Source organism: Pezoporus wallicus, unplaced genomic scaffold, assembly GCF_028554395.1.
Source record: "Pezoporus wallicus isolate ANWC-B61680 ecotype Strahan unplaced genomic scaffold, APGP_CSIRO_Pwel_v1 contig_10815, whole genome shotgun sequence".
Lineage (NCBI taxonomy): Eukaryota > Metazoa > Chordata > Aves > Psittaciformes > Psittacidae > Pezoporus > Pezoporus wallicus.
In genome coordinates this window covers 1-27,668 of record NW_026637162.1, presented here as the reverse complement: position 1 = coordinate 27,668, position 27,668 = coordinate 1, and the positions used below count along the sequence as shown (strand labels likewise).

At 57.9% G+C, this 27,668-nt stretch overlaps 1 protein-coding gene across 1 annotated transcript; it reads left to right on the top strand.

The window, feature by feature from the left end:
* Positions 1-5,521: 5,521 nt before the first annotated feature.
* On the top strand, positions 5,522-27,619 carry LOC130596281 (chromodomain-helicase-DNA-binding protein 8-like; the record flags this gene model as incomplete). The annotated part of the gene is made up of 18 exons (XM_057403735.1): positions 5,522-6,156; positions 7,473-7,853; positions 8,767-9,149; positions 10,075-10,189; positions 11,200-11,382; positions 11,981-12,049; positions 12,330-12,385; positions 12,465-12,582; positions 13,273-13,356; positions 13,443-13,580; positions 14,967-15,088; positions 16,071-16,314; positions 17,048-17,224; positions 18,295-18,438; positions 19,630-19,885; positions 21,838-22,051; positions 23,553-23,748; positions 27,452-27,619. Coding segments are annotated over exons 1-18 (3,651 nt in total), but the record flags the coding sequence as incomplete, so codon positions are not given.
* Between the last annotated feature and the right edge of the window lie 49 nt (positions 27,620-27,668).

Genomic DNA, 27,668 nt, shown 5'->3' with positions numbered 1-27,668 from the left:
TGAATTTTGTAGTGAATTGCATGAATTTTAGAGTGAATTTGCTGAATTTGTAGTGAATTTAAGGCAATTTTAATGAAAATTTAAGGAAATTTTAATGAAACTGAGGATTCTTTACAGTGTTATTTGCTGAATTTTCAGGGTATTTGATGAATTTTGGGTCAAATTTGGTGACTTTGAAGGGAATTTGGTGAATTTTAAGTGAAATTTTTGGTGCTTTGGGACAGTTTGCTGAATTTTCGCGTAAATTCCCCGCATTTTGGAGTGAAATTTGAGGGAATGGCATGAATTTGGAGGTGGATTTGGTGAGTTTTAGTGAATTCTGCTTCATTTCCTCCCGAATTTAACCAAATCCTGCCCCAAATTCCATCCAAATTCCGCATTTTCAATGCTTTCCCCACCCTTTCACCCCCCAAAAGGGGGAATTTGGGGACTTTTTGAGCCCGTTTTCCTCAATTTCAGCAATTCCAATGATTTGGACCCAAATTTCCATCCAAATTGTGAGGTTTTCTGCCCAAATTTGACCCAAAATTTGAATTTTGGCATGGTTGGGGCTGGTTTGAGCCATTTTTATGCTTGAAAATGGCATTTTTTAGGGGTTTGGGGGAGAATTTTGACCAAATCTGTCATTTTTGGGGACGAGTAAGGAATTTTCCACCTTTAATCCCCCCAAAATGGGCAATTTTGGGGCCATTTCCTCCTTTCAAACCCTCTTTTTCCGGGCTTTCCCCCTCAATTTTGCCCCCAATTTCCCCCAAAACAGGTTAAAAAAGGCGTTTTCAGTCATTTTGCTCACAAAAAAGACCATTTTGGGGGATTTGGGTGCCGTTTGCAGGCGTTTTTTGGGCAGAAATGCATGCTTTTGAGGCCTTTTTCCACCCAAATTCCCTCAAAAAATGGCGAATTCCGGAACTTTCCCCCCCTTCCCCCATTAAAAACTCCGTTTTGAGGAGGGTTTTGGTGGAAAACAGTCCATTTTGGGGAGGGATTTTGATAAAAAAAAGTCCATTTTGGGGGCTTTCGATGAAAAAAGTCCATTTCTGTGGTGATTTTGATGAAAAAAAGTCCATTTTGGGGGGCTTTTAATGAAAAAAGTCTATTTTGGGGTGCTTTTGATGAAAAAAGTTCACTTTGGGGGGGCTTTTGATGGAAAAAGTCCATTTTTGTGATGATTTTGGTGGAAAAAAGTCCATTTTGGGGGTGATCTTGATGGAAAAAGTATGTTTTTGTGAGGATTTTGGTGGAAAAAAGTCCAATTTGGGGGTGATTTTGATGAAAAAAGTCCATTTTTGTGAGGATTTTGGTGGAAAAAAGTCCATTTTGGGGGTGATTTTGATGAAAAAAATCCATTTTGGGGGCTTTGATGGAAAAAAGTCCATTTTTGGGGGTGATTTTGATTAAAAAAGTCTGGTTTTGTGAGGATTTTGGTAGAAAAAAGTCCATTTTGGGGGTGATTTTGATGAAAAAAGTCCATTTCTGTGAGCATTTTGGTGGGAAAAAGTCCATTTCTGTGGTGATTTTGATGAAAAAAGTCCATTTTTGTGAGGATTTTGGTGGAAAAAAGTCCATTTCTGTGGTGATTTTGATGAAAAAAAGTCCATTTTTGTGAGCATTTTGGTGGAAAAAAGTCCATTTTGAGGGCCTTTGATGAAAGAAGTCCATTTTTGTGAGGATTTTGGTGGAAAAAAGTCCATTTTGGGGGCCTTTTGATGAAGAAAGTCCATTTTTGTGGTAATTTTGGTGCCATTTTGGGGCTTTAAACCCCATTTTGTGCCTGAAACCTCATTTTTGAGCATATTTTACCACAAAACCCCCACAAATCGTGAACTTTAATCTCCTTTTCACCCACCAAAAGGGGTTTTGGGGCGTTTCGGCCTCTTTTTGGGGTCATTTCGGCCTCTTTTTGCCCCAACCCCCCGCAAACCGCTCATTTTCCACAGAACCCCCCCCAATTCCTCTCTTTTTTGCCCTAATTTCGCTCTTTTCCGCCCTTTTTACCTCAGCTCCACACCGATTGTGTGTGTGTGTGTGGGGATCGTTCATTCCACACTTCCCCCCCCATAACCGCTTCCGGGTGCATTTTGGTTCTAACCGAGGCGATTTAGTGTGTGAAGGCTGCGATTTTGGGTGTAAAAAAGGCGATTTTGGGTCGGTCTTGAAACCGATGTGGGGGGGGTGTGGGGGGGGAAGGCCCCCTCGCCAAGATGGCGCCCGGGCTTCCCCCTCCTCCTCCTCCCCCCCCCTTTAAGGCGGAACTTCCGCCGTCCCGCGATGCCTCCACCAATCAGCGCTTGACGGGCGGCCGGGTGAGCCAATGGGAGGCGGGAGGCGGGGTTTCGACGCGTCCATCACGGGAGGGGACGGGGGGGGGGGGGGTGCGTTCAGGGCCTTGTCCGCGGCGCGCAGGGGGTGAGGCCGCGTCCATCGAGGAGGAGGAAGCCAAAGAGGAAATAAGGGGGGGGGGGGGGGGCGGGGGCGGGGGGGTGGGGGGGGGGGGGGGGGGTGGGGGGGGGGGTTTTGGGGGGGGGGGGGGGGGGGGGGGGTTTTTGGGGGGGGGGGGGGGGGGTAGGCCGCTTTTCCCCTCCCCCCCCCCCCAAATGAGGTAAAGGGTGGTACGGTCTGAGGGGGGAGGGGAGGGGGGTACCCCGGTAATGGGAACCCCGTTAATGACACGGGGCCATTAACTCCTATTGGGGTCCCATTAACCCCAGTGCTTCATTAATGGGGTCCCATTGACTCCTATTGGGGTCCCAGTAACCCCAGTGCTTCATTAATGGGGGTCCCATTGACTCCTATTGGGGTCCCAGTAACCCCAGTGCTTCATTAATGGGGTGCCATTGACTCCTATTGGGGTCCCAGTAACCCCAGTGCTTCATTAATGGGGTGCCATTGACTCTTATTGGGGTCCCATTGACTCCTAACCCCAGTGCTTCATTAATGGGGTGCCATTGACTCTTATTGGGGTCCCAGTAACCCCAGTGCTTCATTAATGGGGGTTCCATTAACTCCTATTGGGGTCTCATTAACCCCAGTGCTTCATTAATGGGGTGTTATTAATTCCTATTGGGGTCCCATTGAAACCAGTGCCCCTTCTAATGGGGGTCCCAGTAACCCCAGTGCTTCATTAATGGGGGCCCATTGACTCCTAATCGGGTCCCATTAACTACTAATGGGGTGGCATTAACCCCAGTGCTTCATTAATGGGGTCCTCTTGACTCTTAATGGGGTCCCATTAACTACTAATGGGGTGCCATTAACCCCAGTGCTTCATTAATGGGGGCCCATTGATTCCTAATGGGGTCCCTTTAACTCCTAATGGGGTCCTAATAACCCCAGTGTTTCATTAATGGGGTGCCCTTAACTCCTAATGGGGTCCTAATAACCTCAGTGTTTCGTTAATGGGGTGCCATTAACTACTAATGGGGTCCTAATAACCCCAGTGTTTCATTAATGGGGTGCCATTAATTACTTATGGGGTCCCAGTAACCCCAGTGCTTCATTAATGGGGGCCCATTGACTCCTACTGTGGTCCCAGTAACCACAGTGATTCATTAATGGGGTCCCATTAACTACTGATGGGGTCCCATTGAAACCAGTACCCCATTAATAGGGTGCCATTAACTACTAATGGAGTCCCATTGAAACCAGTACTCCATTAATGGGGTGCCATTAACTACTAATGGGGTCCCAGTAACCCCAGTGCTTCATTAATGGGGTCCCATTAACTCCTAATGGGGTCCCATTGGTGGGGGTCCCATTGACCCCAGTACCCCATTAATGTGGGTCCCATTAACTCCCATTGGGGTCCCATTAACCCCAGTGATGCATTAATGGGGTCCCATTACTATTGGGGGTTTCATTAGCCCCAATATCCTATTAATAGGGTCCCATTAGCCCCAGTGCCCCTTTAATGGGGTCCCATTAACCCCAGTGCCCCATTAATGTGGGTCCCATTACCTCCCATTGGGGTCCCGTTAACCCTAGTGCCCCATTAATAGGGTCCCATTAACCCCAGTACTCATTAATGGGGGTCCCAGTACCTTATTAATAGGGGTCCCATTAATTCCTAAGGGGAACCCCATCAACAACAGTGCCCCATTAATGGGGTCCCATTAACCCCATTACCACATTAATGGGGGCCCCAGTACCCTATTAGTAGGGGGCCCATTAACTCCTAATGGGGGTCCCATTGATCCCAGTACCCCATTATTAATAGGGGGCCCATTAACTTGTAATGGGGTCTCATAAACCCCAGTGCCTCATTAATGGGCGTCCCAGTATTCTATTAATAGGGGGCCCATTAGCTTCTAATCGGGGGCCCAGTAACCCCAGTGCTCCGTTAATGGGGTCCCATTAGACCCAGTACCCCGATAATGGGAACCCCATTAACAACAGTGCCCCTGTAATGGGGTCCCCATAACCCCAGTGCCCCCTTAAGGGGGTCCCATTGGCCCCAGTGCTCCATTAATGGGGTCCCATTAACTACTAACGGGGTTCCATTAGCCCCAGTGTCCCCTTAATGGGGGTCCCATTAGCCCCAGTACCCCGTTAATAGGGTCCCATTAACCCCAGTACCCACTTAATGGGGGTTCCAGTAGCTCTTTAATGGGGTCCTATTGACCCCTGTAATCCCTTAATGGGGCCCCCAGTACCCCCAGTAGCCTGTTACTGGGAGCCCCATTCGCTGTTAATGGGGTCCCATTGCCCCATAACTAGGTTCCCACTGACCCTATTGCCCATAACTGGGCTCTCATTGCCCCCTGTTGCCCCATAACTGGGCTCCCGGTGACCCCATTGCCCCATAACTGGGCTCCCGGTGACCCCATTGCCCCATAACTGGGCTCCCGGTGACCCCTGATTGCCCCATAACCGGGCTCCCGGTGACCCCACTGCCCCATAACCGGGCTCCCGGTGACCCCACTGCCCCATAACTGGGCTCCCGGTGACCCCATTGCCCCATAACTGGGCTCCCGGTGACCCCACTGCCCCATAACTGGGCTCCAGGTGACCCCTGACTGCCCCATAACCGGGCTCCCGGTGACCCCACTGCCCCAAACTGGGCTCCCGGTGACCCCATTGCCCCATAACTGGGCTCCCGGTGACCCCATTGCCCCATAACTGGGCTCCCGGTGACCCCACTGCCCCATAACTGGGCTCCCGGTGACCCCACTGCCCCATAACTGGGCTCCCGGTGACCCCACTGCCCCATAACTGGGCTCCCGGTGACCCCACTGCCCCATAACTGGGCTCCCGGTGACCCCACTGCCCCATAACTGGGCTCCCGGTGACCCCATTGCCCCATAACTGGGCTCCCGGTGACCCCACTGCCCCATAACTGGGCTCCCGGTGACCCCACTGCCCCATAACTGGGCTCCTGGTGACCCCACTGCCCCATAACCGGGCTCCCGTTGCCCCCCGTTACCGCATTACCGGTCCCCCCATTGCCCCCCCCCGCTTGCCCCCCATTGGCTCCTTCCCGCCCCTCTCTGACCAATCCCCTCTCTCTCCGCAGCCTCAAGCCCCGCCCCTGCTCTCCCATTGGCCGCCGCCTCCAACATGGCCGACCCCATCATGGACCTCTTCGACGACCCCAACCTCTTCGCCCTCGACCCATTGGCCGACGACGCCTTCGGCCCCGCCCCGCCGCCCCCTCCCCAGCCAATGGCGGACGACGCCCTGACCACGCCCCCTCCTCCCATTGGCCAACCCAACGAGGACCCCTTAGCTCCGCCCCCCGACCCGCCGGAGCAGGAGCTGATTGGGCAGCTCAACCCCTTCATGGGCGCCACGGGGGCGGCCCCGCCCCCTCCGCCGCCATCTTGCCCCAACCCCCCTAAGCTCCTCCTCCTGAAGCCCCACGTGGCCGCCGACGTCACCGGCCCCGCCCCTGACGTCACAAGCCCCGCCCCTTCCTCCACCAATGGCGGTGCCAAGGTGACCCTGGCCAAGGTCCTGGCTGGGGCTGCCCCATTGAGAGCCGGGGTCTCCGTGGTGGGGGCGGGGCCCGGGGGCGGGGCCTCGGTGGCCACGCCTCCCACCGCCGTGCACCGATTGGTCCAGGCCGCCCGGCCCGTCAAGCAATTGGTGCTGCAGCCCGTCAAGGCCGGGGTGAGCGGCGGCAAAGGGGGAGGAGCCACAGCGGCGCCAGCGGCCAATCAGGTGAGGGGTACTATCGTGGGGGGTGGGGGGCGATGTGGGGTCTATAGGGATGGGTTATGGGGTCCCCAGTGATGGGTTATGGGGTCTTGATATTGGGTTATGGGGTCTCCAAGGTGAAGAGCATCCATAGGGTTGTGTTATGGGGTGCCCAATGATGGGTTATGGGGTTCCCAAGGTGAAGAGCATCCATAGGGTTGTGTTATGGGGTGCCCAATGATGGGTTATGGGGTCTCCAAGGTGAAGAGTATCCATAGGGTTGTGTTATGGGGTGCCCAATGATGGGTTATGGGGTTCCTAAGGTGAAGAGTATCCATAGGGTTGTGTTATGGGGTGCCCAATGATGGGTTATGGGGTCTCCAAGGTGAAGAGCATCCGTAGGGTTGGGTTATGAGGTCTCCATGGTTGGGTTATGGGGCTCCCAAAGTGAAGAGCATGCATAGGGTTGGGTTATGGGGTACCCAATGATGGGTTATGGGGTCTCCAAGCTCAAGAACTCCTCTAGGGATGGGTTATGGGGTCTCCAAGCTCAAGAACCCCTATAGGGCCGGGTTATGGGGTCTCCAAGCTCAGGAACCCCTATAGGGTTGGGTTATGGGGTCTCCAAGCTCAAGAACCCCTATAGGGTTGGGTTATGGGGTCTCCAAGCTCAAGAACCCCCATAGGATTGGGTTATGGGGTCTCCAAGCTCAAGAACCCCCATAGGATTGGGTTGTGGGGTCTCCAAGCTCAAGAACCCCTATAGGGTTGGGTTATGGGTTCTCCAAGCTCAAGAACCCCTATGGGGTTGGGTTATGGGGTCTCCAAGCTCAAGAGCCCCTATAGGGTTGGGTTATGGGGTCTCCAAGCTCAAGAACCCCTATTGGGTTGGGTTATGGGGTCTCCAAGCTCAAGAACCCCTATAGGGTTGGGTTATGGGGTCTCCAAGCTCAAGAACCCCTATAGGGTTGGGTTATGGGGTCTCCAAGCTCAAGAACCCCTATAGGGTTGGGTTATGGGGTCTCCAAGCTCAAGAACCCCTATGGGGTTGGGTTATGGGGTCTCCAAGCTCAAGAGCCCCTATAGGGTTGGGTTATGGGGTCTCCAAGCTCAAGAACCCCTATGGGGTTGGGTTATGGGGTCTCCAAGCTCAAGAACCCCTATAGGGTTGGGTTATGGGGTCTCCAAGCTCAAGAACCCCTATAGGGTTGGGTTATGGGGTCTCCAAGCTCAAGAACCCCTATAGGCCGGTTCCCCATGGTTGCCTTACGGGGTCCCCAATGCGACCCCCCCCATAACTTTCCCTTCCCCCCCCTTTCTCCCCCCCCTCCGCCCCATAGGCTGAATCCAAGCGCATCACCCTGGTCCTCCAGCAGCCCCCCGGCGCCGCGGTGCCCGCCGGCCACCGCCACGTGGTGCTGGGCACCCTGCCCGGCAAACTGGTCCTGCAGGGCAGCCAAGTGAGCGCCGTGGGGCCGGCCAAGGGGGCCCCCGGCCCCCCAACCGCCGCCGCCACCACCACCAAGGTGGTCACCATCCAGCTCCAGGTGCAGCACCCCGCCGGCGCCCACCAAGGGGGAGCCCCACAGAAGATCCAGGTGCTGCAGGCGGCGCCCCCCGGCGGGCAAGGGGCGCCCGTCACCGTGTCCTCGGTGCCGCAGGTGGTGGCCGGCGGCGGGCAGAGGGTGACGGTGCCCCTCAAGGTGGTGCTGCAGCCGCAGGTGGGCACGGGGTTGGGTCGAGTTCGGGGGGTTTGGGGCCCAGCGTTGGAGTTGGGGTTGGTTTCAGGCCTCGTGTTGGTTCTGTTGGGTTGAGTTTTGGTCATTTGGGGTCCGCTCTTGGTCCCATTGGGGCCAGTTTTGGTCCCGTTGGGGTTGGTTTCAGGCCTCGTGTTGGTTCTGTTGGGTTGAGTTTTGGTCATTTAGGGTCCGCTCTTGGTCCCATTGGGGCCAGTTTTGGTCCCGTTGGGGTTGGTTTTAGGACTTGTGTTGGTTCCATTGGGTTCAACCACGACCCCATTGACTCAACCATGACCCCATTGACTCAACCGTGCCCCCATTGCCTCAACCATACTCCTATTGACTCAGTCCTAGCCTTATTGACTCAACCCTAGCCCCATTGATCAGTCATGCTTCTGTTTAATTAACCATAACAACATTGATTCAATCATGCCCCCCATTGACTCAACCATGCCCCCATTGAGTCAACCCTAGTCCCATTGAGTCAACCGTGACCCCATTGACTCAACCATGCCCCCATTGACTTAACCATGACCCCCTTGACTCTACTCTAGCTTTGTTGACTCAACCATGCCCCCATTGACACAACCATGCCCCCATTGACACAACCATGCCCCCATTCACTCAACCATGTTCTTGTTGAGTCAGCCATGCCCCCATTGAGTCAACCATGCCCCCATTGAGTCAACCATGCCCCCATTGACTCAACCATGCCCCCATTGACTCAACCATGCCCCCATTGACTCAACCACGCCCCCATTGACTCAACCCTAGCCCCATTGACTCAACCACACCCCTATTGAGTCAACCCTAGCCCCATTGACTCAGCCACGCCCCCATTGACTCAACCCCGACCGCATCAACCATGACCCCGTTGCCTCCCTTTCCCTTCCAGACCACCGCCTCCCCGGGCGCCTCCTCCGGCCTCTCCGTGGTGAAGGTGCTGAGCACCCCGGAGCTCTCCTGCCCCCCGGGCGGCGGCAGCGCCGCGGCGCCGCGCGGCGCCACCGAGGAGAGCCGCAAGCTGGAGCACCAGAAGAAGCAGGAGAAAGCCAACCGCATCGTGGCCGAGGCCATCGCCCGCGCCCGGGCCCGCGGCGAGCAGAACATCCCCCGCGTGCTCAACGAGGACGAGCTGCCCCACGTGCGGCCCGACGACGACGCCGAGCGCAAGCGGCGCCGCAAAGGGGACCGCGCCGCCGGCGGCGCCAAGGACGAGAGGAGCAGGAAGGGCAAAGGGCAAAGCGGGGCCAGGAGTAAAGGCAGGAGCAAACCCAGGTGAGGGATGGCGGGGGGGTGTTGGGTGAGTTGGGGGGCGTTGAGGGCGTAGGGCTCTCTTGGAGGTGTTGAGCTCCATTGGGTGCCCGTTGAGCCCGTTGAGTTCCATTGAGTCCCTTGTGTGCCCGTTGACCCCATTGAGCTCCATTGAGTCCCTTGTGTGCTCGTTGACCCGATTGAGCTCCACTGAGTCCCTTGTGTGCCCGTTGACCCGATTGAGCTCCACTGAGTCCCTTGTGTGCCCGTTGACCCCATTGAGCTCCACTGAGTCCCTTGTGTGCCCGTTGACCCCATAGAGTTCCATTGAGGCCGTTGACCCCATTGTGTGCCCATTGAGCTCCATTGAGGTCGTTGACCCCATTGTGTGCCCATTGACCCCATTGAGCTCCATTGAGTCCCTTGTGTGCCCGTTGACCCCATTGAGCTCCACTGAGTCCCTTGTGTGCCCGTTGACCCCATTGAGCTCCATTGAGTCCCTTGTGTGCCCGTTGACCCCATAGAGCTCCATTGAGGCCGTTGACCCCATTGTGTGCCCATTGACCCCATTGTGTGCCCATTGAGCTCCATTGAGGTCGATCCCATTGTGTGCCTATTGACCCCATTGAGCTCTATTGAGGCTGTTGACCCCATTGTGTGCCCATTGACCCCATTGAGGCCGTTGACCCCATTGTGTGCCCATTGAGCTCCATTGAGGCCATTGAGCTCCCTTGAGGTCATTGACCCCATTGTGTGCCCATTGACCCCATTGTGTCCCCATTGAGCTTCATTGAGGTCATTGCCCCCCTTGTGTCCCCGTTGCCCCCCCATTGTGCCCCATAGGCCCCCCTGACCCCGTTGTGTCCCCATTGCCCCCCTTGTGTCCCCCTTGCCCCCCATTGTGCCCCATAGCCCCCCTGACCCCGCTGTGTCCCCGTTGTCCCCTCAGCACCATCACGCCGGTGGTGGGGAAGAAGCGGAAGCGGAACGCATCCTCGGACACCTCCGACGCCGAGGTCCTGCCCGCGCCCTCCCCGCGCCAGGAGGAGGAGCCCAGTGTCCAGGTGTGGGGCAGCGGCACCACCGGCACCCCCATAGGCACCTATGGGGCCATCCATGCAGCCTGGACCCATCTCCAGCCCCGCATCCACCTCCAGACCCCATCTCCAGCCCCACATCCACCTCCAGCCCCCATCTCCAGCCCCACATCCATCTCCAGAACCCATCTCCAGCCCCACATCCACCTCCAGAACCCATCTCCAGCCCCACATCCATGTCCAGAACCCATCTCCAGCCCCACATCCACGTCCAGAACCCATCTCCAGCCCCACATCCATGTCCAGAACCCATCTCCAGCCCCACATCCACGTCCAGAACCCATCTCCAGCCCCACATCCACGTCCAGACCCCATCTCCAGCCCCACATCCACCTCCAGACCCCATCTCCAGCCCCACATCCACGTCCAGAACCCATCTCCAGCCCCACATCCACGTCCAGAACCCATCTCCAGCCCCACATCCACCTCCAGACCCCATCTCCAGCCCCACATCCACCTCCAGACCCCATCTCCAGCCCCACATCCACGTCCAGAACCCATCTCCAGCCCCACATCCATCTCCATCTCCAGACCCCGTTTCCAGCCCCATAACCATTTCCAGAACCCATGTCCAGCCCCATCCCCAATCCCATCCCCACCTCTAGACCCATTTCCAGCCCCACATCCATCTCCAGAACCCATCTCCAGCCCCATAACCACGTTTATCCATACGTCTAGAGCCATCTCCAGCCCCATAACTATTTCCAGAATCCATCTCCGGCCCCATAACCATTTCCGGAGCCCGTCTCTAGCCCCATACCCACGTCCATAACCACTTCCGAACCCATCTCCAGCCCCATAACCACATCCATCCCCAGCTCTAAACCCGTTTCCAGCCCCATGCCCATCTCCATACCCCATCTCCAGCCCCACAACCACCTCAGTTTCCATCTCTAGACCCATCCCAGCCCCATAACCGCGTCCATCCCAGCCCCACATCCCCACTCCCCTGACCCCCCTGTGCTCTCCCCCCCCAGAAGCGCCGCTCCAACCGGCAGGTGAAGCGCAAGAAGTACACGGAGGACCTGGACATCAAGATCACCGACGACGAGGAGGACGAGGAGCTCGACGTCACCGGCCCCACACGTCCCGAGCAGCCCCCGGCGCCGCCCCCCCCGGAGCCCGACGGCGACGCCCTGCCCTCCATGCAGTTCTTTGTGGTGGGGGCAGCTCCAGGGATGGGGCCCGTTGGGGCGTGGTCAAGCGAGGGCATCCATTGGGGCAGCCATTGGGTTGGGTCTCCCGTTGGGTCATGGTCATTGGTTGGGTCATCCATGGGCAGCCATTGGGTCGTCGTCATCCATGGGCATCCATTGGGTCGTCGTCATCCATGGGCATCCGTTGGGTCGTTGTCATCCATGGCCACCCATTGGGTCGTTGTCGTCCATGGGCAGCCATTGGGTTGGGTCTCCCGTTGGGTCATGGTCATTGGTTGGGTCATCCATGGGCAGCCATTGGGTCGTCGTCGTCCATGGGCATCCGTTGGGTCGTTGTCATCCATGGCCACCCATTGGGTCGTCGTCATCCATGGGTAGCTATTGGGTTGGGTCTCCCGTTGGGTCATGGTCATTGGTTGGGTCATCCGTGGGCATCCATTGGGTCGTCGTCATCCATGGCCACCCATTGGGTCGTGGTCAACTGTGGGCAGCCATTGGGGCATGGTCATCCATGGTCATCCATTGGGGCACCCATTGGGTCATGGTCACCCATTGGGTCATCCATGGGCACCCATTTGGCCTTGTCTTGTGTCTCTTATAGGAGAACCCCAGTGAGGAGGACGCAGCCATTGTGGACAAGGTGTTGTCCATGAGGGTGGTCAAGAAAGAGGTGAGGGGGGCCCTAAAGGGGGTTTGGGGTCAATGGGGATGGGTCTGAAGAGGTCTATGGGGCCTTGGTGGCATCTAAAGGGGGTTTGGGGTCAATGGAAGTCAACGGAGATGATCCTTATGGGGGCTTGGTGGCATCTAAAGGGGGTTTGGGGTCAATGGAAGTCAATGGGGATGATGCTCATGGGGTCTTGGGGGCATCTAAAGGGGGTTTGGGGTCAATGGGGCTGGCTTGGGGTCAGCTCTCCTGCCTTGCCCTGATGCCCCCCCTTTCCCCATAGCTTCCCTCGGGCCAACTGGTGGAGTCGGAGGAGTTCTTCGTCAAGTACAAGAACTAGTGAGTGCCCAATGGGGTGGCGGCGGCGGTGGCGGCAGCCAATCGGGGCGCTGCTCTTAGCCTGCCCTGTGCCCCCCAGCTCTTACCTGCACTGTGAGTGGGCCACCATTGCCCAGCTGGAGAAGGACAAGAGGATCCACCAGAAGCTCAAGCGCTTCAAGACCAAGATGAGCCAGATGAGGCACTTCTTCCAGGAGGTCCCTATGGGGTCCTATAGGGGCTATAGGGGCTATTGTGCTCCTTCAGTGGGGCTTTGGGGGCCTTCAGTGAGGCTTTGGGGTCTTTTAGTGGGGCTTTGGGGTCCTTTAATGGGGCTTTGGGGTCCTTCAGTGGAGCTTAGGGGTCCTTCAGTGGGACTTTGGGGTCCTTCAGTGAGGCTTTGGGGTCTTTTAGTGGGGCTTTGGGGTCCTTCAGTGGGGCTTTGGGGTCCTTTAATGGGGCTTTGGGGTCCTTTAATGGGGCTTTGTGGTCCTTGACTGGGCCTTTGGGGTCCTTTAATGGGGCTTTGGGGTTCTTTAATGGGGCTTTGGGGTCCTATATGGTCCTTTGGGGTCCTTTAATGGGGCTTTATGGGTCATTGTGCTCCTTCATGGCCCTTTAATGGTTCTTTATGGTCTATTATGGTCATATATGGTCCTTTGGGGTCCTTTAATGGTCCTTTATGATCTATTATGGTCCTATATGGTTGTTTGGGGTCCTTTAATGGTTTGTCATGGTTCCTTATGGTTCTATATGGTTCTTTGGGGTCCTTTAATGGTTCTTTATGGTCTATTATGGTCCTTCAATGGTGCTTTGTGGGCCATTATGGTCCCTTGTGGTCCACTGTGGTCCTTTATGGCCCAGTATGGCCCGTTATGGCCCACTGTGGCCCCTCCTGGTCCCCGCAGGACGAAGAGCCCTTCAACCCCGACTACGTGGAGGTCGACCGCATCCTGGACGAGTCCCACAGCGTGGACAAGGACAACGGGGAGGTGCTGGAGGGGCGAGAGGCTCCAGTGGGGCAGGGACCCCGAGCCCGGGCCATGGGGCCCGTGCCCACGGCACCCTTCCCTTCCAGCCCGTGGTCTATTACCTGGTCAAGTGGTGCTCCCTGCCCTACGAGGACAGCACGTGGGAGCTGCAGGAGGACGTGGACGAAGCCAAGATTGGGGAGTTCAAGCGCATCCAGGCCCGCAACCCGGAGCTCAAACGCTTGGTGAGCTGGGGGGGGGGTCAATTCCTGCCCCATAGCGGCCCATGGGAGCGCCCGTGGGGCTCGTAAGGTGCTTCCGGAGGGGGCTGGGGGGGCTCGGGGGTGTCTAAAGGGGGTTTGGGGTCGATGGAAGTCAATGGGGATGGGTCTGAAGAGGGTTTGGGGTCGATGGAAGTCAATGGGGATGGGTTTGAAGAGGGTTTGGGGTCGATGGAAGTCAATGGGGATGGGTCTGAAGGGGTTTTGGGGTCGATGGAAGTCAATGGGGATGGGTCTGAAGAGGGTTTGGGGTCAATGGAAGTCAATGGGGATGGGTCTGAAGGGGGTTTGGGGTCAATGGAAGTCAATGGGGATGGGTCTGAAGGGTTTGGGGTCAATGGAAGTCAATGGGGATGGGTCTGAAGGGGTTTGGGGTCAATGGAAGTCAATGGGGATGGGTCTGAAGAGGGGTTGGGGTCCATGGAAGTCAATGGGGATTGGTCTGAAGAGGGTTTGGGGTCAATGGAAGTCAATGGGGATGGGTCTGAAGAGGGTTTGGGGTCAATGGAAGTCAATGGGGATGGGTCTGAAGGGGGTTTGGGGTCAATGGAAGTCAATGGGGATGGGTCTGAAGAGGGTTTGGGGTCGATGGAAGTCAATGGGGATGGGTCTGAAGAGGGTTTGGGGTCAATGGAAGTCAATGGGGATGGGTCTGAAGGGGTCTGTGGGGTCTTGGTGGTTTGGGTGTCAATGGAAGTCAATGGGGCTTGGTCTGAAGGGGTCTGTGGGGTCTTGGTGGTGTTGGGGGTCAATGGAAGTCAATGGGGATGGGTCTTGGTGGTGTTTGGGGTCAATGGAAGTCAATGGGGCTTGGTCTGAAGGGGTCTGTGGGGTCTTGGTGGTGTTTGGGGTCAATGGAAGTCAATGGGTATGGGTCTGAAGGGGTCTATGGGGTCTTGGTGGTGTCTAAAGGGGGTTTGGGGTTGATGGAAGTCAATGGGGCTTGGTCTGAAGGGGTCTGTGGGGTCTTGGTGGTGTTGGGGGTCAATGGAAGTCACTGGGGCTGGGTCTGAAGGGGTCTTTGGGGTCTTGGTGGTGTTGGGGGTCAATGGAAGTCAATGGGGCTGGGTCTGAAGGGGTCTGTGGGGTCTTGGTGGTTTGGGGGTCAATGGAAGTCAATGGGGCTGGGTCTGAAGGGGTCTGTGGGGTCTTGGTGGTTTGGGGGTCAATGGAAGTCAATGGGGATGGGTCTCGGCGGTGTTTGGGGTCAATGGAAGTCAATGGGGATGATCCTTACGGGGTTTTGGTGGCATCTAAAGGGGGTTTGGGGTCAATGTACGTCAACGGGGCTGTGTCTGAAGGGGTCTATGGGGCCTTGGGGTCACGTGTCCCCCTTGTTCCCCGTCGCAGCCCCGCCCCCAGGCCGGGTCGTGGCAGAAGCTGGAGCTGCGGCACGAGTACAAGAACCACAACCAACTGCGGGAGTACCAACTGGAAGGGGTCAACTGGCTGCTCTTCAACTGGTACAACCGGTAAGGGGGGGGGTCCCCATGGGGGTGGAGGTGGGGGGTGGCCATGGGGATGGGGGGGGGGGGATGATGTTGGGTGCCATTTCCAATGGGGATGGTGGTGACGATGATGATGATGGTGGTGATGGTGATGGGTACCACCTCCAATGGGGATGATGGTGATGATGATGATGGTGATGGGTACCATCTCCAATGGGGATGATGGTGATCATGATGGTGATGATGATGGGTACCACCTCCAATGGGGATGATGGTGATCATGATGATGATGATGATGGTGACGACGATGATGATGGGTATCACCTCCAATGGGGATGATGATGATGATGATGATGGGTACCACCTCCAATGGTTATGATGACGATGACGATGGGTACCACCTCCAATGGTGATGATGACGATGATGATGAGTACCACGTGCAATGGTGATGATGATGATGATGACGATGACGATGACGATGGGTACCACGTCCAATGGTGACGATGACGATGGGTACCAAGTCCAATGGCGACGATGACGACGATGATGACGATGACAATGGGTACCACGTCCAATGGTGACGATGACAATGGGTACCACATCCAATGGTGACGATGGCGATGGGTACCACGTCCAATGGTGACGATGACGATGGGTACCACGTCCAATGATGACGATGACGATGATGACGATGACGATGGGTACCGCGTCCAATGGTGACGATGACGATGGGTACCACGTCCAATGATGACGATGATGACGTCCAATGATGACGATGATGACGATGACGATGGGTACCACGTCCAATGGTGACGATGACGATGGGTACCACGTCCAATGATGACGATGACGATGGGTACCAAGTCCAATGATGACGATGACGACGATGACGATGGGTACCACGTCCAGTGGTGACGATGACGATGGGTACCACGTCCAGTGATGACGATGATGACGATGACGATGACGATGGGTCCCATGGTCTCCCCTTCCTCCCCCCTGCAGGCAGAACTGCATCCTGGCCGACGAGATGGGCCTGGGCAAGACGATCCAGTCCATCGCCTTCCTGCAGGAGGTCTACAAGGGGGGCATCCGGGGGCCCTTCCTCGTCATCGCCCCCCTCTCCACCATCACCAACTGGGAGAGGGAGTTCAACACCTGGACCGAGATGAACACCATCGTCTACCACGGCAGCCTCGCCTCGCGCCAGATGATCCAGCAGTACGAGATGTACTGCAAGGACAGCAGGGTATGGGGCTGGCGGGGGGGCCCACGGCGATCCCTATTCCAGCCCCACGGCGTCGTCGCTGACCCCTGTCCCAGCCCCACGGCGTCATCCCGCTTCTGTATCTCCACCCCATTGAACCGCGTTGATTCCCTTTGGCTCCCATTGACCACCATTGACTCCCATTGACCACCATTGACCCCATTGACTCCCAGTGACTCCCATTGCCCCCCATTGACTCCAGCTGACCTCATTGATCCCCATTGACTCCCATTGACCCCATCAACTCTCCTTGACCCCCATTGCCCCCCATTGAGTCCACTGACTCCCATTGACTCCATTGACTCCCATTGACCCCATTGACTCCCCTTGACCCACATTGACCCCACTGACCCCCATTGCCCCCCATTGACTCCCATTGACTCCATTCCCCCCCACTGACTCCCATTCACTTTCATTGACTCCTGTTGACTCCTGTTGACCACTGTTGACCCCATTGTCCCCATTGACCCCATTGACTCCCATTTACTCTCATTGACCCCCTTTGCCCCCCATTGACTCCCATTGACTCCCCTTGACCACTATTGACCCCCATTGACTCCCCTTTACCCCATTGACCCCCATTGCCCCCCATTGACTCCCATTGCCCCCCATTGACTCCCATTGATCCTCATTGATCCTCATTGACCCCCATTGACCCCCATTGACTCCCATTGCTCCCCATTGCCCCCCATTGCCCCCCATTGCCCCCCTTTAGGGCCGTTTGATCCCCGGGGCCTACAAGTTCGACGCGCTCATCACGACGTTCGAGATGATCCTGTCGGAGTGCCCGGAGCTGCGCGAGATCGAGTGGCGCTGCGTGGTCATCGACGAGGCCCATCGCCTCAAGAACCGCAACTGCAAGCTGCTCGACAGCCTCAAGCACATGGACCTGGTGGGGGAGCACCCCGGGGGCTGGGGGGGGGAAAAGAGGGATAAAGGGGGTTTGGGGAGGGATAAAGGGGGTGTGGGGGGGGATAAAGGGGGTTTGGGGCGGAGAAAGGGGGTGTGGGGGGGGATAAAGGGGGTGTGTGGGGGGATAAAGGGGGTTTGGGGGGGAGAAAGGGGGTCTGGGGGGCTTAAAGGGGGTTTGGGGGGGAATAAAGGGGGTGTGGGGGCGGATAAAGGGGGTCTGGGGGGGGATAAAGGGGGTTTGGGGGGGAGAAAGGGGGTCTGGGGGGCTTAAAGAGGGTTTGGGGGAATAAAGGGGGTGTGTGGGGGGTAAAGGGGGTGTGGGGCAGGATGAAGGGGGATAAAGGGTGTGTGTGGGGGGATAAAGGGGTGTGGGGGGATAAAGGGGGTGTGTGGGGGTAAAGGGGGTCTGGGGGGGGAAAAGGGGTGTGTGGGGGGATAAAGGGGTGTGGGGGGATAAAGGGGGTTTTGGGGGTAAAGGGGGTCTGGGGGGGAAAAGGGGGTGTGGGGGGGGATAAAGGGGGTGTGTGGGGTGGATAAAGGGGGTCTCAGGGGGATAAAGGGGGTCTGGGGCGGGTAAAGGGGGTCTGGGGCGGGTAAAGGGGGTGTGGGGGGATGAAGGGGATTTGGGGGGGATAAAGGGGGAGTTGGGGGCAATGAAGGGGATTTGGGGGGATAAAGGGGTTTTGATGGGATGTAATGGGTTTTTGATGGTATTTAATGTGTTTTTTTGGTATTTAATGGGTTTTGCTGGTATTTAATGGTTTTTTGCTGGTATTTAATGGGTTTTGCTGGTGTTTAATGGGTTTTTCTGGTATTTAATGTTTTTTGCTGGTATTTAATGGTTTTTGCTGGTATTTAATGCATTTTTGCTGGTGTTCAATGGGTTTTTGCTGGTATTTAATGTGTTTTGGTGGGATTTAATGGGTTTTTGATGGTATTTAATGGGTTTTGCTGGTATTTAATGGTTTTTACTGGTGTCCAATGGGTTTTTGCTGGTATTTAATGGTTTTTGCTGGTGTTCAATGGGTTTTTGGCGGGTCCCCCCCATAGGAGCACAAGGTGCTGCTGACGGGCACCCCGCTGCAGAACACGGTGGAGGAGCTCTTCAGCCTCCTGCACTTCCTGGAGCCCTCCCAGTTCCCATCGGAAGCGGAATTCCTCAAGGATTTTGGGGACCTCAAGACCGAGGAGCAGGTACCTGGGCGGGGGGAGAGGGGCCATCAGCATCATCACCCGTTGGGTACCACATGGGGATGCTCTCCCTGCATCCCTCCATCCCCATCATCACCCGTTGGGTACCACATGGGGATGCTCTCCCTGCATCCCTCCATCCCCATCATCACCCGTTGGGTACCACATGGGGATGCTCTCCCTGCATCCCTCCATCCCCATCATCACCCGTTGGGTACCACATGGGGATGCTCTCCCTGCATCCCTCAGCATCATCACCCGTTGGGTACCACATGGGGATGCTCTCCCTGCATCCCTCCATCCCCATCATCACCCGTTGGGTACCACATAGGGATGCTCTCCCTGCATCCATCAGCATCATCACCCATTGGGTACCACATAGGGATGCTCTCCCTGCAACCCTCCCCACTGGGTGCCCCATAGCGATGCCCACCCCATTGACCTCCCCATTGGCTACCCCATAGCAATGCCCACCCCATTGCCCTCCCCATTGCCTACCCCATAGCAATTCCCTCCCCATCTCCACCCCATTGCCTACCCCATAGCGATGCCCACCCCATTGCCCTCCCCATTGCCTCCCCCATAGCGGTGCCCACCCTATTGCCCTCCCCAATGCCTACCCCATTGCGATGCCCACCCCATTGCCCTCCCCAGTGGCTACCCCATCGCGATGCCCACCCCATTGACCTCCCCATTGCCTACCCCATAGTGATTCCATCCCCATCCCCACCCCATTGACCTCCCCATTGGCTACCCCATAGCAATTCCCTTCCCATTGACCTCCCCATTGCCTTCCCCATAGCGATGCCCACCCCATTGGCTACCCCATAGCGATGCCCACCCCATTGCCCTCCCCATTGCCTACCCCATAGCAATGCCCACCCCATTGCCCTCCCCATTGCCTACCCCATAGCGATTCCATCCCTATGCCCACCTATTGACCTCCCCATTGCCTACCCCATAGCAATGCCCACCCCATTGCCCTCCCCATTGCCTACCCCATAGCAATGCCCTCCCCATTGCCTACCCCATAGCGATTCCATCCCTATGCCCACCCCATTGCCCTCCCCTTTGCCTTCCCCATAGCGATGCCCACCCCATTGCCTACCCCATAGCGACGCCCACCCCACTGCCTCCCCCACAGCGACACCCACCCCACTGACCTCCCCCATTGCCCCCCCCCCCACCCCATAGGTCCAGAAGCTGCAGGCCATCCTGAAGCCCATGATGCTGCGGCGCCTCAAGGAGGACGTGGAGAAGAACCTGGCCCCGAAGCAGGAGACCATCATCGAGGTGGAGCTCACCAACGTGCAGAAGCGCTTCTACCGAGCCATCCTGGAGAAGAACTTCTCCTTCCTGGCCAAGGGGGCCGGGCACACCAACATGCCCAACCTGCTCAACACCATGATGGAGCTGCGCAAGTGCTGCAACCACCCCTATCTCATCAACGGTAACCCCGGCGAGGGGGCTGGGGGGAGAGGGACCCGCACCTCGCCCCATAGGAAACCCATAGAGAAGGTGGTTGGGGTCCTTCAGACCCGGCCTGTTGTGTTCTGCATCCATCACCCCATAGGAAACCCCATAGAGAAGGTGGTTGGGGTCCTTCAGACCCGGCCTGTTGTGTTCTGCATCCATCACCCCATAGGAAACCCCATAGAGAAGGTGGTTGGGGTCCTTCAGACCCGGCCTGTTGTGTTCTGCATCCATCACCCCATAGGAAACCCCATAGAGAAGGTGGTTGGGGTCCTTCAGACCCGGCCTGTTGTGTTCTGCATCCATCACCCCATAGGAAACCCCATAGAAGGTGGTTGGGGTCCTTCAGACCCGGCCTGTTGTGTTCTCCATCCATCACCCCATAGGAAACCCATAGAGAAGGTGGTTGGGGTCCTTCAGACCCAGCCTGTTGTGTTCTCCATCCATCACCCCATAGGAAACCCCATAGAGAAGGTGGTTGGGGTCCTTCAGACCCGGCCTGTTGTGTTCTGCATCCATCACCCCATAGGAAACCCCATAGAGAAGGTGGTTGGGGTCCTTCAGACCCGGCCTGTTGTGTTCTGCATCCATCACCCCATAGGAAACCCCATAGAGAAGGTGGTTGAGGTCCTTCAGACCCAGCCTGTTGTGTTCTCCATCCATCACCCCATAGGAAACCCCATAGAGAAGGTGGTTGGGGTCCTTCAGACCCAGCCTGTTGTGTTCTGAATCCATCACCCCATAGAACCCCCATAGAGAAGCTCCTTGATGTCCCTCACCCCACAGAACCCCCATAGAGAAGCTCCTCGAGGTCCCTCACCCCACAGAACCCCCATAGAGAGGCTCCTTGATGTCCCTCACCCCACAGAACCCCCATAGAGAAGCTCCTTGAGGTCCCTCACCCCACAGAACCCCCATAGAGAGGCTCCTTGATGCCCCTCACCCCACAGAACCCCCATAGAGAAGCTCCTTGAGGTCTCTCCATCCCCACCCCACAGAACCCCCATAGAGGAGGTGCTTGATGCCCCTCACCCCACAGAACCCCCATAGAGAAGCTCCTTGATGTCCCTCACCCCACAGAACCCCCATAGAGAAGGTGCTTGATGTCCCTCCATCCCCACCCCATAGAACCCCCATAGAGCAGCTCCTTGATGCCCCTCACCCCCAGAACCCCCATAGAGAAGCTCCTTGATGCCCCTCACCCCCCAGAACCCCCATAGAGTAGCTCCTTGATGCCCCTCACCCCCCAGAACCCCCATAGAGAAGCTCCTTGATGCCCCTCACCCCCCAGAACCCCCATAGAGAGGCTCCTTGATGTCCCTCACCCCACAGAACCCCCATAGAGAGGCTCCTTGATGCCCCTCACCCCCCAGAACCCCCATAGAGAAGCTCCTTGATGCCCCTCACCCCCCAGAACCCCCATAGAGAGGCTCCTTGATGTCCCTCACCCCACAGAACCCCCATAGAGAGGCTCCTTGATGTCCCTCCATCCTCACCCCACAGAACCCCCATAGAGAAGCTCCTTGATGCCCCTCACCCCCCAGAACCCCCATAGAGAAGCTCCTTGATGTCCCTCCATCCTCACCCCACAGAACCCCCATAGAGAAGCTCCTTGATGTCCCTCCATCCCCACCCCATAGAACCCCCATAGAGAAGCTCCTTGATGTCCCTCCATCCTCACCCCCCAGAACCCCCATAGAGAAGCTCCTTGATGCCCCTCACCCCATAGAACCCCCATAGAGAAGGTGCTTGATGTCCCTCCATCCTCACCCCACAGAAGCCCCATAGAGGAGGTGCTTGATGTCCCTCCATCCTCACCCCATAGAACCCCCATAGAGCAGCTCCTTGATGCCCCTCACCCCCCAGAACCCCCATAGAGCAGCTCCTTGATGCCCCTCACCCCCCAGAACCCCCCTGTCCCCATTGCAGGTGCCGAGGAGAAGATCCTGGCTGAGTTCCGGGCCTCCTGCCCCACGGCGGCGCCCCCGGACCTGCCCCTGCAGGCCATGGTGCGCTCGGCGGGGAAGCTGGTGCTGCTCGACAAGCTCCTGCCCAAGCTCCGCGCCGGGGGGCACAAGGTGCTCCTCTTCTCGCAGATGGTGCGCTGCCTCGACATCCTCGAGGACTACCTCATCCACAAGAGGTGGGCCCCACGCGCCTCCATTGGGCTGCACTGGGGGACATGGGGGACATTGGGGGACATTGGGGTCATTGGGGGACATTGGGGGCCATTGGGGGCCATTGGGGTCCTATGGGGCTGTTGGGGGACATTGGGGGCCATTGGGGGCCATTGGGGTCCTATGGGGCTGTTGGGGGACATTGGGGTCCATTGGGGTCCTATGGGGTCATTGGGGGACATTGGGGGACATTGGGGTCCTATGGGGTCATTGGGGGACATTGGGGTCCATTGGGGGCTGTTGAGGGCTGTTGGTGGCCATTGGAGTCATTGAGTCCATTGGGGGCCATTGGGGTCCTATGGAGTCATTGGGGGACATTGGGGTCATTGGGGACATTGGGGGACATTGGGGTCCATTGGGGTCCTATGGGGCTGTTGGGGGACATTGGGGTCCATTGGGGTCCTATGGGGTCATTGGGGGACATTGGGGTCCATTGGGGGCTGTTGAGGTCCACTGAGGTCCATTGGGGTCCATTGGGGGCTGTTGAGGGCTGTTGGTGGCCATTGGAGTCATTGAGTCCATTGGGGGCCATTGGGGTCCTATGGAGTCATTGGGGGACATTGGGGTCATTGGGGGACATTGGGGTCCATTGGGGGACATTGGGGTCCTATGGGGCTGTTGGGGTCCATTGGGGTCCATTGGGGTCCTATGGGGCTGTTGGGGGACATTGGGGTCCATTGGGGGACATTGGGGTCCATTGGGGTCCATTGGGGGACATTGGGGGACATTGGGGGACCTTGGGGGACATTGGGGTCGTATGGGTCCATTGGGGGGCATTGGGGTCCATTGGGGTCCACTGGGGTCCATTGACGTCCTATGGGTGCTGGATGCTCCATTGAGCCCCATTGAGCTCCCATAGCCCCCCCATAGCCCCCCATGAGTTCCATCAGCCCCATACCCCCCCATAGCCCCCCATGAGTTCCATCAGACCCATAGCCCCTCCCATAGCCCCTTATGGGTTCTATCAGCCCCATAGCCCCCCCATGAGTTCCATCAGCCCCATACCCCCCCATAGCCCCCCATGAGTTCCATCAGACCCATAGCCCCTCCCATAGCCCCTTATGGGTTCTATCAGCCCCATAGCCCCCCCATGAGTTCCATCAGCCCCATACCCCCCATAGCCCCCCATGAGTTCCATCAGACCCATAGCCCCCCCCCCATGAGTTCCATCAGACCCATAGCCCCTCCCATAGCCCCTTATGGGTTCTATCAGCCCCATAGCCCCCCCATGAGTTCCATCAGCCCCATACCCCCCCATAGCCCCCTATGAGTTCCCTCATCCCCACCCCCCATTGGTTCCCTCATCCCCACCCCCCATGAGTTCCCTCATCCCCATCCCCCCATGAGTTCCCTCATCCCCACCCCCCATTGGTTCCCTCATCCCCATCCCCCCATTGGTTCCCTCATCCCCACCCCCCATTGGTTCCCTCATCCCCACCCCCCATGACCTCCCCCCGTGCCCCCCAGGTACCCGTACGAGCGCCTGGACGGGCGGGTGCGGGGCAACCTGCGGCAGGCGGCCATCGACCGCTTCAGCCGCGCCGACTCGGAGCGCTTCGTGTTCCTGCTGTGCACGCGCGCCGGGGGGCTGGGCATCAACCTCACGGCCGCAGACACCTGCATCATCTTCGACTCGGACTGGAACCCCCAGAACGACCTCCAGGTGTGGGGCAGGGATCTGGGGGGCGATAGGGGGCTCTATGGGGCTCTATGGGGCTCTATGGGGCTCTGTGCGTCACTATAGGGTCTCTATGGGTCCCTATGGGTCACTATGCGTCACTATGGGGCTCTATGGGTCACTATAGGGGCTCTATGGGTCACTATGGGGCTCTATGGGGCTCTATGGGGCGCTTCGTGTTCCTGCTGTGCACACGCGCCGGGGGGCTGGGCATCAACCTCACGGCCGCAGACACCTGCATCATCTTCGACTCGGACTGGAACCCCCAGAACGACCTCCAGGTGTGGGGCAGGGATCTGGGGGGCGCTAGGGGGCTCTGGGCGGCGCTATGGGGCTCTATGGGGCTCTATGGGGGCTCTATGGGGCTCTATGGGGTCTCTGTGCGTCACTATGGGGCTCTATGAGTCCACATGGGGTCGCTATGGTGCTCTATGGAGTCTCTATGGGGCTCTGTGGGGCTCTATGGGTCACTATAGGGCTCTATGGGGTCTCTCTGCGTCGCTATAAGGGCTCTATGAGTCCACATGGGGTCTGTATGGGGCTCTCTGGAGTCTCTATGGGGCTCTATGGGGCTCTGGGTGTCGCTATGGGGCTCTATGGAGGCTCTATGGAGGCTCTATGGGGCTCTGTGCGTCACTATGGGGCTCTATGGGGGCTCTGTGGGTCACTATAGGGGCTCTGTGGGGCTCTGTGAGTCTCTATGGGTCACTATAGGGGCTCTATGGGTCACTGTAGGGGCTCTATGGGGCTCTATGGGGTCTCTGTGCGTCACTATGGGGTCTCTATGCGTCACTATAAGGACTCTGAGTCCACATGGGGTCGCTATGGGGCTCTATGGATCACTATGGGGGCTCTGTGGGTCACTATAGGGGCTCTGTGGGGCTCTATGAGTCTCTATGGGTCACTATAGGAGCTCTATGGGTCACTATAGGGGCTCTATGGGGCTCTATGGGGCTCTATGGGTCACTATAGGGGCTCTATGGGGCTCTATGGGGCTCTATGGGTCACTATAGGGGCTCTATGGGGCTCTGTGCATCACTATAGGGGCTCTATGGGTCACTATAGGGGCTCTATGGAGCTCTATGGGTCACTATGGGGCTCTATGGGGCTCTGTGCGTCACTATAGGGGCTTTATGAGTCCACACGGGGTCTCTATGGGGCTCTATGGGGCTTTGTGGGTCACTATAGGGGCTCAGTGGGGCACTGTAGGGGCTCTATGGGTCCCTATGGGTCTCTGTGGGTCACTATAGGGGCTCTATGGGGATCTATGGGGCCTATTGGGCTCTATGAGTCACTATAGGGGCTCTGTTCATCACTATGGGGCTCTGTGTGTCGCTATAAGGGCTCTATGAGTCCACATGGGGTCTCTATGGGTCACTATAGGGGCTCTATGAGGCTCTATGGGGCTCTATGGGGTCTCTATGGGGCTCTATGGGGTCTCCATGGGGCTCTGTGGGGTCTCCATGGGGCTCTATGGGGCTTTATGGAGTCTCTATGGGGCTCTATGGGGTCTCTGTGCGTCACTGTAAGGGCTCTATGAGTCCACATGGGGTCTCCATGGGGCTCTATGGAGTCTCTATGGGGCGCTATGGGTCCCTGTGGGTCTCTGTGAGTTACTATAGGGGTCTATGGGTCTCTGTGCATCGCTATAAGGGCTCTAGGAGTCCCTATGGGGCTCTATGGGTTACTATAGGGGCTCTATGGGGCTCTGTGCGTCACTATGGGGCTCTGTGGGTCACTATAGGGGCTCTATGGGGCTCTATGGGTCTCGGTGCGTCGCTGTAAGGGCTCTGTGAGTCCCTATGGTGTCTCTATGGGTCACTCTAGGGGCTCTATGGGTCCCTATGGGTTTCTGTGGGTCACTATAGGGGCTCTATGGGGCTCTATGCGTCACTATAAGGGCCCTATGGGGCTCTATGGGGGTCTGTGGGGCTCTGTGGGGATCTGTGGGTCCCTATGGGTCTCTGTGGGTCCCTATGTGGTCTCTATGAGTTCACATGGGGTCTCAATGGGGTCTCTATGGGAGCTCTGGCTCCCTATGGGGTGTCTATGGGGCGGTGTGTCTATGGGGCGGTGTGTCTATGGGTCGCTGTGGGTCTGCCCCATAGGCGCAGGCGCGGTGCCACCGCATGGGGCAGTGCAAGGCGGTCAAGGTTTCCCGGCTCCTCCCCAGGAGCTCTGGCTCCCTATGGGGTGTCTATGGGGCGGTGTGTCTATGGGGCGGTGTGTCTATGGGTCGCTGTGGGTCTGCCCCATAGGCGCAGGCGCGGTGCCACCGCATGGGGCAGTGCAAGGCGGTCAAGGTTTCCCGGCTCCTCCCCGGGAGCTCTGGCTCCCTATGGGGTGTCTATGGGGCGGTGTGTCTATGGGGCGGTGTGTCTATGGGTCGCTGTGGGTCTGCCCCATAGGCGCAGGCGCGGTGCCACCGCATGGGGCAGTGCAAGGCGGTCAAGGTTTCCCGGCTCCTCCCCAGGAGCTCTGGCTCCCTATGGGGTGTCTATGGGGCGGTGTGTCTATGGGGCGGTGTGTCTATGGGTCGCTGTGGGTCTGCCCCATAGGCGCAGGCGCGGTGCCACCGCATGGGGCAGTGCAAGGCGGTCAAGGTTTCCCGGCTCCTCCCCAGGAGCTCTGGCTCCCTATGGGGTGTCTATGGGGCGGTGTGTCTATGGGGCGGTGTGTCTATGGGTCGCTGTGGGTCTGCCCCATAGGCGCAGGCGCGGTGCCACCGCATGGGGCAGTGCAAGGCGGTCAAGGTTTCCCGGCTCCTCCCCAGGAGCTCTGGCTCCCTATGGGGTGTCTATGGGGCGGTGTGTCTATGGGGCGGTGTGTCTATGGGTCGCTGTGGGTCTGCCCCATAGGCGCAGGCGCGGTGCCACCGCATGGGGCAGTGCAAGGCGGTCAAGGTTTCCCGGCTCCTCCCCAGGAGCTCTGGCTCCCTATGGGGTGTCTATGGGGCGGTGTGTCTATGGGGCGGTGTGTCTATGGGGCGGTGTGTCTATGGGGCGGTGTGTCTATGGGTCGCTGTGGGTCTGCCCCATAGGCGCAGGCGCGGTGCCACCGCATGGGGCAGTGCAAGGCGGTCAAGGTTTCCCGGCTCCTCCCCAGGAGCTCTGGCTCCCTATGGGGTGTCTATGGGGCGGGGTGTCTATGGGGCGGTGTGTCTATGGGGCGGTGTGTCTATGGGTCGCTGTGGGTCTGCCCCATAGGCGCAGGCGCGGTGCCACCGCATGGGGCAGTGCAAGGCGGTCAAGGTTTCCCGGCTCCTCCCCAGGAGCTCTGGCTCCCTATGGGGTGTCTATGGGGCGGGGTGTCTATGGGGCGGTGTGTCTATGGGGCGGTGTGTCTATGGGTCGCTGTGGGTCTGCCCCATAGGCGCAGGCGCGGTGCCACCGCATGGGGCAGTGCAAGGCGGTCAAGGTTTCCCGGCTCCTCCCCAGGAGCTCTGGCTCCCTATGGGGTGTCTATGGGGCGGTGTGTCTATGGGGCGGTGTGTCTATGGGTCGCTGTGGGTCTGCCCCATAGGCGCAGGCGCGGTGCCACCGCATGGGGCAGTGCAAGGCGGTCAAGGTTTCCCGGCTCCTCCCCAGGAGCTCTGGCTCCCTATGGGGTGTCTATGGGGCGGTGTGTCTATGGGGCGGTGTGTCTATGGGGCGGTGTGTCTATGGGTCGCTGTGGGTCTGCCCCATAGGCGCAGGCGCGGTGCCACCGCATCGGGCAGTGCAAGGCGGTCAAGGTTTACCGGCTCATCACGCGCAGCTCCTACGAGCGGGAGATGTTCGACAAGGCCAGCCTCAAGCTGGGGCTGGACCGCGCCGTCCTGCAGAGCATGAGCGGAAGGGAGGGCGCCGTGGCAGGGGTGGGTGCTGTGGGGCGCTATGGGGCGCTGTGGGGCAATGGGGTAATGG